This window comes from Bubalus bubalis, chromosome 4 (genome assembly GCF_019923935.1).
Source record: "Bubalus bubalis isolate 160015118507 breed Murrah chromosome 4, NDDB_SH_1, whole genome shotgun sequence".
In the NCBI taxonomy this organism is placed as follows: domain Eukaryota; kingdom Metazoa; phylum Chordata; class Mammalia; order Artiodactyla; family Bovidae; genus Bubalus; species Bubalus bubalis.
In genome coordinates, this window is record NC_059160.1 from 30,709,461 (window position 1) to 30,721,169 (window position 11,709).

Below are 11,709 nucleotides of genomic sequence, written 5' to 3' on the forward strand. Positions count from 1 at the left end.
AAAGCTGGGATAAGGTACTAACTTTAATTGAGGAATAAGTTATTTTAAGCTTTCTAGGAGACAAGACAAAAAAAGGCAAACATGATAGATTATCCGGTGGATATTTATGTCCAGCATTGCCTTTTAAGATGCATTTATATTCTAACTTACACTCTGTTATAAGGAACAGTGACTAGTGTGATGATAGAGATCATCTACTGAGACATAAACCATTTCCAGTAGTTCCCCTGATCGAAAACCAAACCCTCAGGATTACCAAAGGGTAAGTAGCAACAAAGCAGTCCTATAGGAATCTTAGTAATTTGGGTAAAATCTTTTAGCAGTCAAGTACAGAGAGAGTTCACACGTCAATGCCCAGATTCCATCAATGCCCAGATTCTTGCATATTTGCACATTTTAGATTCCAAGTGAATGGTGACTTAATTTGTATTCCACCCTTTCCTTGTCATGTGCCTTTCTAGTTAACCGTGTTGCTACATTCCTGTTTCTAGGGTGATGAAGAGGCCAGCCTTGGGTTACCAATAAGCCCCTTCATGGACCGTTCCGCTCCTCAGTTGGCCAACCTTCAGGAATCCTTCATCTCACACATCGTGGGTCCTCTGTGCAACTCCTACGATTCAGCAGGACTGATGCCAGGGAAATGGGTGGAAGACGGCAATGAGTCAGGAGACACGGATGACCCAGAAGAGGAGGAGGAGGAAGCACCAAATGAAGAGGAAACCTGTGAAAATAATGAATCTCCAAGTGAGTCATAAAATCTTTCTCGAATGTGTTTCTCTCAGGATTGTTTTCTTACATAGGTTCTGATAAAGTTGATGCTTCTCATGAGTTACCTAGTTACGTCCACACATCGTCTACTGAATTGATTATGGATACTCCCCTCTTCCCAAATATCATCATCATCGTAGAAATTACAGATTATGGAATCTATTATAATATCATATTCATACAAAGGTATGTTCTCTGTCATGAATTAAAAAAAAAAAGTAGTCAAAGTCTGTTTTTCAGAGTATCTTAATGATTTAGCAGTGAAAGGAATCTCAGGTACCTACTAGACCAACAGAGGCTTTTACTGGCTTGGTTGGGGAAAGATGCTGAAGTGGTAAGAGGTAGTAATCACCCACTCATCAAATGTTTATTAAGCGTCTACTCTGTGCCAGGCATTTTTCCAAGTACTAAACATAGAACCATGAACAAATCAGACCAAAAAAAAAAAAAAAATCAGTCCTTACCTTTTTTGACTTGTATTTCCAATGGGGTCAGCAGACACTAGGGAAGACTAATCAGTAAATCTATATGTTAGATGCTGATAAATGCTAGAGTTAAAGAGGATATGAAATATTGCACAGAAAGATTAAAATCATAGACAAGATTGCCATGGAATATCTAAATAAGAAAGGTATTTAAAAAAAAAAAAAAACTTTGAAAGAAGCAAGGGAGTGACCTATGGAAATAGTTGTAGACAAAGCATTTCAAGGAGAGAGGAAAGCCAGCCATGTAAGGTTCTGCTGTGGACATTGGCTGGGTGTTCAGGAAGCACCAAGAGAGCTGGGAGGCTGGAGCAGAGAAAGTGGGTGGGGAGTAGCAGAGGGGGACAGTGGGGACCCAGGTGATACAGGGTTAGAAGGTAGGGTTCTGCAGAATGGAGTTTGGCTTTTTCTCTGAGTAAGATGGGAAGCCATCAGAGGTTTTGAACAGAAAACTTAGTTGATTCAACTTAATGTTTTAACTGGATTGCTTCAACTATTGCATGGAAAATCTTATGGAGTTTGGGGTGAGCAAGGGTGTAAGCAGGGCAGTGTGTTAAGAGGCTCTTGGAATCATCCAAGTGAGAGATGACTGAGGCGTTGGGCCAGGGCAGTGAGAGTAGTGACAGTGAGAAGTGGTCACATCTGGTCATTGATTTTGCAGTGTATCGTACAGCCATTCCAATCTCTTCATCTCTTGAAATATTCTCTGCTGTTACTCCTGTCATAGGGGCAAGGGTAATTAGGAAAACCAATAACCTTTATAGTGACATTGCACAAATACTGTTCCTGTTTTCATGGAAATACAGTATGCAGTTTCTACCTACCTTCATCAAACACGATCTTACTGTTGGTAGTTTTCAAAGCCCTTCCCAAAAATATTACCAGTGAAAGACACCTTGATCATTTGTTCCTGTTTTTTAGCAGTCAGGAAAATGCATGACATAGTTCGTTTTGGCCATCTAGAAGAGAGATAGTCTAATGTGAATATTAACCTATTTCACCCTCATGTAAGTGCCCTGTTGTAAGCTCACATAAGTAGAGAAAAAGAACTCATTATTAACCATAGGCTGGGTAGAGAGGGGCAAATTTGGTTTTAGGTCAGATTTTTGCTTAAGTTCTTACCCATATATTAATATTGATACAGAATGAGAGGAAAACCAGATGTTTTTCTTCAGTATTCTATTCTCAAGTTAATTTTATTTTATTCCTCTGATGCTTATAAAAAGATTTCTATTAAAAATTCTGTGCTGACCTTGGCATTCAGAGTTAGGAGCCAAGATAGGATTCATGGATTATTTATTCATTTTCTCATTTAATAAACATGCATGATTTTTTTTTTTCATTCAGAGAGCCAGGTAATTCGCTGTCTGACTAAGGACTGGGCAGTTTTTCCACTGAATGTTATTGGAAAGTGTGGTCAGCTTAGCTACTGGAAAAGCTTTGTTCCCATGGGCCCTACCTGATTGCTATTTGAACTCAAATACATCGAAACAACACACACATAATCTATGCATCAAGAATTAAAGAACCTAGGTTAGGAAATTCAACAGGCTCAATCCGTCAACATTGACTTTAGCAGCAAATGCTAAATATCCATTTTGTCTCTGTTCTGTAGAGTTGGGTGGCCATACTGACTCCCAGATTCTAATGTGTTACTCTCCTGATATTCCCTTTTTTAATCATGCTCACTAAAGTGGGAATGAAAATTCTGTGGATTCTGTTTACTAATGGCTTCTAAACATCAACTGGTCACCTTACATTAAAATTTAAGACATCATCAACAATGAGTTGATAACCATAGCTTTTGAAAAATTACCTTTGAAGTTTCCCATTATAGCCAAGAAAATGATAAATATGATATGGAGCAGCATTAGTGTTTAATAAAATTTGGCCACATGGAATTCTAGAAATGGAGTTGGTGACCACCCAGTTCAGCTGCCTCATTTTACAAAATCTACACTGAGTCTCAGGAGTTTAACAGACATCCCAAGGTGTAGATGGTTTCTGCAGAACCAGAATGGAAACTCAGGTTTCCTCAGTTTTAACTCTATTATTACTGACTCTTAGTAATTTTAATTTCAGAATTCATAATGACTGAGATGGTTAACTTGATTTATCCTAAAATTTAGATTTCAGAAAAAAATGTAAATTAAATATGCACTGATAATTTCAGCAATCTTCCTAACTTGTGATCTCTCAGGAAATACAGAATAAAATGTTTCAATATGGTATCCTAGGGAAAGAAGGCTTTTTCCCTACATCATAATTAAATCTGAAAGATTCCTACAGTGAACTAAGAGGTTTCTAATGAAGTACTAAGCTGCATTTAGAATTTGAGCAATGAAAGGACCTTTGTTCTCATTTCAAAAGGTTCCAGTGCTGAACAATTTGGCTCCCAATACAGGCATGTTTTAGACCACCTGCGGACTCTAATCTAAGCAAATTTATTTGGTACAAACTCCCTTCTACGTCACCTTATTCAGTTTAATTCCAGAGAGGTTTATTGCTAAGGTTGAGCAGCCTTAATAAGAGAACAGCTGCTCTCATGGGGGCTGCCCTGAAAGGAAAAAGAGAAAAAAATGAGCTTTTGTTAGCTTCTTCCCTGTGAATTCACTGCCATGAATGTGTATAACTTTCAGACGGAATAATCACCTTGAGCAGTAGAGTATGTCCTATGTCTGATTCAAGTCCATCCTTTGGCCAGTGATTCACCTATAAATGTCTTGACTCAAAAGATTAGGTTAAAAAGTATGTTAACATGTAAAGATTCTCAACAGTAACTGATCTGAACTTAACTGCAATAAAAACAATGTAGAAATAGACAAGAGGTTAACTCTGGTAGAAGAGTAATTTTCAAGGTTTGCTCTTAAATATTAAATAGATGCATATGTTTTATTGGCTTCTATAGAAAGAATTCAGATTGTTTTAAATTTTAGTTTATTTCCCTTGTTGAGAATCTTATAATTGAAGAAAGTGATATTATACTCCATGCGATCTGCCTGTACACATGCCTGTCACTTACCTGGAATGCTTACTCACCCAGTATATTTCGTTCTCATAATTTACACATCCTTTGGGAAAAGTCTTATCTGTTCCCTCACAGGTTGAGTACCTGATGTGGCCATACTTTGATGTGTCAGGGAGAAATTGTGCTGCATATTCTTAAAAATGACAAGGAAGACTTTCTTCAAGACTCTTGTAATAGGAAAGAGACATTAGACTCAACTGATTGAAACAAAGGCAGGAGGGTTTTTACACACTGGGATGAGCTGGTGATAAAAATGAGATGCCAGTCCAGGTTCGATGCACGATACTGGATGCTTGGGGCTGGTGCACTGGGACGACCCAGAGGGATGGAATGGGGAGGGAGGAGGGAGGAGGGTTCAGGATGGGAAACACATGTATACCTGTGGCGGATTCATTTTGATATTTGGCAAATCTAATACAGTTATGTAAAGTTTAAAAATAAAATAAAATTAAAAAAAAAATGCCAGGACTTAAATATAACAATAAAAAAAAAATAAAAAAAAATTAAAAAAAAAGTACTAAAGGACCTTAGAGGGGAGTTGGTCAATGTGATTAGGCCACTTGTGTTTGTTAATTGATTCTTATTGAAGTTAGGCTCCTTCCCTCCCATGGAGATGTGGGGGAAGGGACCCTGTCTTCCTGAATAATTGCATTTCAAAGGATTGGCTCTCAGGTCCTTGAGAAAATGTTTCTGGGTTGTCAAACTACTGAGGCTGGGAGATTTATCTACACTACATAGGAGCAGAGCAAGAAATTGCAATTACAAGTTTTATAAAGTAGATGCTTTAAGGAAAAAGAGATCAGGGTCCTAGAATCTGGTATAAACCTGTCTAAAGTTTAATGAACATGAGGGAAACATTAAGGCTGTCTTGATCACTATGCTGCTGCTGCTGCTGCTAAGTCCCGTCAGTCGTGTCCAACTCTGTGCAACCCCATAGACAGCAGCCCACCAAGCTCTCCCGTCCCTGGGATTCTCCAGGCAAGAACACTGGAGTAGGTTGTCATTTCCTTCTCCAATGCATGAAAGTGAAAAGTGAAAGTGAAGTCGCTCAGTTGTGTCCGACTCTTAGCGACCGCATGGACTGCAGCCTACCAGGCTCCTCCGTCCATGGGATTTCCAGGCAAGAGTACTGGAGTGGGGTGCCATTGCCTTCTCCCTTGATCACTATAGGTCTATCATAAAACATAGCATGTGTATTTCAGTTTTGGTCTTCTGGGCCCTCCCTCCTATAGATGGTAAGGTCCTTTAAGGCAAACACTGAGACTCATTGGTTTTTGTTTCTATAGCATCCAGAAAACTGCCATATCAGTTCCTGTGTGTCGTGCTCAGTTGCTAAGTCGTGTTCCACTCTTTGTGACCCCCGTGGACTGTAGCCCACCAGGCTCCTCTGTCCATGGGGTTTCCCAGGCAAGAATACTGGAGTGGGTTGCCATTTCCTTCTCCAGGGGATCTTCCTGACTCAGAGATCAAACTCACATCTCCTGCATCTCCTGCATTGCAAGTGGATTCTTTACCGCTGAGCCACTAGGGAAGCCCTGCTTGTCAGTTAGTAGGTGGTAAATATAAGCTTATTTGTATCATGAATAATATAATTAATATAGAAAATATTTTTTAATTCTTGCTTATGACTATGTGTATCCATTCCCCCTGTCATTCATTCACCTAATTTCCTTATGTGTCTCTATGGTTCAAAAACAACTTAATTTAATATCCTTTTTCTGAACTGTTTTTAAAATTGATCTTAACATTTTATAAAGTACAAGAAAAAATTTTTATAATAAAATTGTTGAAGGAATCATCAGCATTTCCACAAAAATTTTGGTTGATGGCATATCTCATAGCCATCTGCTTTGTTTGTTGTTACTATTTGTTTCTTTTTCCTTCCAGATTATACATGGCAAATCATTACTGTTGCATTAAGTACCCTCAAATTGCCTTGCAGATCATCCTGGTAACTTGTAGTGTTAACTCTTTAATATAGTCTCCAATCAGAATTTCCTGTGAACCGCTTTTTCTTACCTTTATTATGTTTATCACTTTATTATGGCAGCACTTTACCATTTACTTGGTACTGTGGAAGAGAAACTAGAAAGAACATAATTCACTTAGTAAAACGTCTGTCCATGGAGAATTTTACAGTCCAACATGAGAATCTTTGCCTAACTTGCAAATTCTCAGCCCGTGTCTAAAATGATCACTCCAAAGAAGGCACATTGGAATCTGGTTGCTTAGACAAGAACAGCTGCCTGCTTACCCTCTCTGCTTGGAGATTTGCCAGTCCCTGCATGTTCAACATATTCCCCAAATCTGCTTCTCACCCATTGTCCCCTTTCTCAGTTCATCTTGTCACTCACCTGTTCACATCAGAAAGCTCAGGGTTGTCTATGAGTCCTCCCTTTTTTCCTCACAGTTGCCAAGTCCTGTTAATTATACCTCACAAATGTATCTCACATTTACCTATGCAACTTTATTTCCATTATCCCCATCCTAGTCCGAGCCACCATCATCATGAAGCATCCTCCCAGCTAGGTCATTTCCCTCTCTTCCTGCCACACTTTAAAGACTTTTTACAACTCAGTATAATTGTCCCTATTTGCTTACTCTCTATCTTACCATTGGAATCAAAGCTCACTGCTTAAGAGTTCGAAATTAATTTTTTTTTAGTCTACAGGAAGCATAACAGTACTATCAAAAGTATCTTTTAAAAAAACTTTTATGAGTTGAATTAGTTGACAAAGCAAAGAACAATGTAACAAAAAATTACCCCAATATTCTAGGTGGAAATCTTGAGAGCCTGAATGGAGTGGGAGTAATAATTCCAAGATACAAACAGAACCTTGTATTGGATATTACCAGATGTCAAATACTGTTCACAGTACATCTCAAGGATACAGTAATGCTTCTTGCCATCTTCCTCTTACTTCCCCACTCTCAAAAATGATTATTATATACACATCAAGTGTATACATATCATTTGGTACTTAACTCCTATGAATAAGATGGAAAAACTGCCATGTACTTAACACACAAATAAGTAGTCTAATTTGGTGCTTTCTCAGGAAAGAAAATTTTCAAAAGGAGGAAAGTCTACTGTCAAATTACTCAGCACCTCCTGCAGAACCACAAGATGTGGAAGAAAGTCATTGAGGAGGAACAGCGGTTGGCGGGCATAGAGGACCAGTCCCCCCAGCAGCATCCCTCAGAACAGATCCAGGCCATCAGGGAAGAAGACGAAGAAAAGGGGAAGCAGAAAGGAGAGGAGACCCCAGCCCCAAAGCCAAACCAGTGACAATGGATAGAATGAGCTATGTTTCCAAACAGAGTTACTTGTCACACAGACTCTTTTCAAGCCAGCACAATACTTAGACACAACACTGTAGAAATACAAGAAGATGGGCAAATGGCTACGGCATTTTGGGATTCTTCGCATTTTATGTGTTTATTTTTACAGTGAGGTACATGACTTAAAAAACTCTCGCTCAGAGAAGCTTTCACATTGTAACACCAGCTTCCAAGGATTTTTTTTTTTTTAAAGAAAGAAGTATATATGTGTGTGTGTATATAAGCTCTCACGTAGATCCATGTAAAACATATTCACAGACACACATGCAAACAGACACACTGAAAGCTGGGATTCCCGGCCCCACAATTTAGTAACATTCATATTAAGATATATAGTGGTCACTGTGATATAATAAATCATAAAGGAAAACAAATGAAGGAAAACAAATCACAAAGGAGATGGTGCGGCTTAGCCCAGAAGCAGTTCAGCAAATGAAGTTATGACTAAGGAGCGTTTGCTCTTAGTCCTGAGGGATGAAAGCTCCAGAGCATTGTTTGAATTCTGATACATCCTGCCAACATTGTATGCGTGTGTGTGTGAGAGAGAGACAGAAGTGATGCTCAGGTGTATGTGCGTTTGTGTGCACTAAAGAGAGAATTGGCTTTGGTGGTTCACAGCATGGCTGCAGCAGAGGACTCAGCACTGGTGAACAAACAGGATGAAGTGCACTCTGGAGTGTCTCCGCCTCTATCTGGTTTCAGTAGAAGCCCCTCTGCAGACGGAGGGAATTAGCAGAATGAGGGAGGGACAGGGCCACAGGTCTGGTTCTCCTGCCGTCACCAGCCTTAAGCCCGGAAGACTGAGGCATTTTCCAGTCTAGTCGCCGAATGAATGTATACGAGCTGTTTGTGAGTATGTCTGCCATTCACCTAAGATCAATTTGCCATGGAAGGGGATGGCATTCTTTACACAGAAACACCTCAGAAGGAGCTGGAGTCAGGTCTTTTCATCAGGTGAGAATTCTAAAAGGTAGCCAGAGAAGACCTGGGAAACGACTCTTCACTGGGCTCTCCCATGTCTTAATTTGCTGCAAAATGTGTGGTAGGAAAAGAAAGGAAGGAAGGCAAACAGAAACCCACTCTGGGATAGACGGTGAGAGATGAAGGGGAAATTTTTCAACCTAGGGTTTGGTATTTATTGACATAGTGAAAGCCTGATTCTTGGCGGCTGTTGAAGGTTGACTTTTAGTTGGCTAAAGTTGCACGGACAACCCTGTTGTATTCCATGAGGGGTGTGATGGGGTGGCTTGTATCTGCAGCCTGGCCCATTGTCATGTTTCTTTTGGCAGGGAGGACTTGAGAGGGATTTGGGGGATTGGGCCTATCATTGAAAGTCTTTTTTTTGTTTGTTTTTGGTTTGTTTATCTACACTTGTTTATGTTGTGAGCCAAACCTCTATTTAAAAAAGTTGATACTCACTTTCAATATTTTATTTCATATTATTATATATTTGTCATTAATAGTTATCTTGATGTAAATATAAAGATTTGTGTTTCTGTAGATAGTTAACTTTTTTTTTAAGGGAAAAGGGAAACATTTTTATAAAGTTCTATTTTAATCACCATTTTTATACATTGTAGCTATCTCCAAACCCAGTAAGAGTGATGGTTCATTTGCATGAGGTCTATGAACACCCACTCATCTACCTGTTCTAATTTAAATAATCATCTGATACAGTTATTTTATGCCAATTAAATGAGGATGCTGCAAACAACGTTTTTTCACTAGTAAGTAACTTCCGGTAACTCTTGGATCCGTGTCTCCCAAGCAAAAGACCATCTTAATCCCGAATGTTTATAATCAGTGTCCCTTTCTTCCCAAGACTTTTTGCTCCTAACTTTTCCTTCAGTACAGCACTATATTCAAGCCTGTTCATCATCTAAACAACCTTAGCTTCAAGTAAATCTAACTTGTAATTTCTACTTTTTATTTCCTCTGAAATCATAGAAAAGAGTGTTTACATTGAAATGCCTTTGTTTCTCACTAATGGATACTCTTCCCTTCTAAAGCAATGATTATACAATAATCCATGGCATTCTTAAAGTAAGGCAAAGATAGTACATTCAAACATAAAGTTTCAAGGCAACTTTCCCAATAAGTAGTAAAATATGAAAATGATCAAATGGATGTAGGTTCTACCTAAATGAGATTTTTTTTTTTTTAGTCAATACCAGGTCTTCATTATTTAGGACTTACTGAGTATTTTCCCCCTTGTATTGCCTGTGTGTCCTTATGTTTGCAAAACTTACTGTGAGTCAAATACATTTCCCAAGCAAATTTAACTATTTTCCTTTCGTTGCAAATAACAGAAGGATTTAGAAAAGCACTTATATTCACATACCTCTTGTATCTAATTACTTAACAAAGTTAATCTTTTCCCCTGCTCCAAATACCATAAATATAAAAGTCAAGGGGAAAAAAAGGTGTTGAGCAAGTTGAATGGCAGCAAAATACTTCTAAATTCATAACCGTGTATTGGTGGTTTCATCAAAGCTCAGTAACCCCAGCTAGGAGCCAACCTGGCTGCCAGAGTAGACGTCTAAGCACGTGGCCTGATTTTCATTTTGTTTAAAGTACGTGAAATAATGATAGCTGAAGCAGTTAGAACCTCTTCATTCCAGAACTGTGCTCATCAGTCCAGGCAGATTAACCATTTGTTCTTCCAAGATAAATTGCCCATGTGTTAAAGCTAAAAGTCAGTTCAAAAAACGGAATGGCGATTCATCAAGTGTGTAACTTTCATACTACCCCTACCTACATCCCAAAGGATGCCGAGGGACATGAAAAGATACTTTCTGCTAGTGATGGTCTCCCTGTCCTTGGCGACAGCAATATTACAGTGTTCCCTTCCAGCTCCAAAGCTTACTTCCTGTGGTGCCAGTGTATTTGTTGCAATTTACTACATTTTTATATGAGCCTAATTATAGGTGCCATTAGATAAACTCAGGTCTTACAAATGAAGGAATGTCTAGCCCTCTTACGGAAAAGGAGAATTGTATGGACAGCCATGAAGTTAATGGTAGGAAAAGTAGGAATTGGTGACCTTGATGCTTGTGGTCGCTCTCTGTTCAGTAAAAGACCAGGTATACTAAATGTGTCACCAATATCATTTCCTGCAAGCTGATAGAATGTCTTTCTGGTTATCAATCTAAGCCAACCCTGAGGATATATTGTTTCATTGGTGAAAACACCACTTTAGCATGTTTTTAAACTATAATTTGTTTTTGTAATTTACGTAAGACCTGGTTTTGCTCTTAGTCGAAAATGAAGACAGTAGCTCTGTACAGGGATTTATCTATGTTGGTCTTCATCTGAGAAGTGAAGGAATTTCCTCATGTTATGTTTAAGAAAATATCTACTTTCTAAACACAAAAATCCCCATTATGTCTGTTCTGTTTTGATGGAATTCCTGAACAAATCCTAACCATTGCAGTCCCAGTAAAACTAAAGATAAGGCATTGTATTGTATGTCAAGTAGGCTTCATTGCACGTATGTATTGTCATTTCCTCACGCCCTTGCCTCTCTACGATTTGCAGTGTCCCGTGTCACCTTCCCAGAGAACTTTCATTGAAGGTAAAAGCTGTGCAAAAGGCATGAGACTCAGGCCTATTCTTTTGTCTAAATGATGAAAAAAATATAAATTATTTTCTAAGTAATAAATATATGAAAATTATCATTGTAAATAAAGTCTAAAGTTTGAAACAACTGCTTTTCAAATGTGAACTATTTGTGTTATGAACAACTGGCAAATGATGAGTCAAAAAAACATTTCTGCTTTAGGAGGTATTTTGGGTGCTTTCATATTAGTATAGGGATCTCTACTGTCCTTGTCATTTATAAAATGTCTAAAATAATAGTGAAAGCCACAATAAGGGTCTTATAATCCTACTCTTCCATTCTAAGTCTGATTCCTGCTTAATACTTTTCCTTTTTTCAAACTGGCAGAAAACTCCAGTAAAACAGAGTCTGTACACTTTCATAGTCTAGAGTGAATAAAATTCTCCACATAATAATCAGCTAGTGAGTGTGGGGGAAAAAATCAATAAAATTTCAAATGCTAATAGCTCACTTCCCGATATCTGAGCACT

The 11,709-nt window shown here is 38.5% G+C and overlaps 1 protein-coding gene across 4 annotated transcripts in view; it reads left to right on the top strand.

Moving 5' to 3' along the window:
- Window positions 1-11,326, top strand: part of PDE3A (phosphodiesterase 3A) — a 361,465-nt gene extending 350,139 nt beyond the window's left edge. For all 4 annotated transcript variants that reach the window (XM_006067621.4, XM_044941226.2, XM_044941225.2 and 1 more), the window contains exons 15-16: window positions 492-744; window positions 7,338-11,326. In XM_006067621.4, the coding sequence (XP_006067683.4) occupies window positions 492-744; window positions 7,338-7,567 (483 nt within the window). In that variant the 3' untranslated portion in view covers window positions 7,568-11,326. The remainder of the gene's footprint in view (window positions 1-491; window positions 745-7,337) is intronic.
- Window positions 11,327-11,709: the final 383 nt, after the last annotated feature.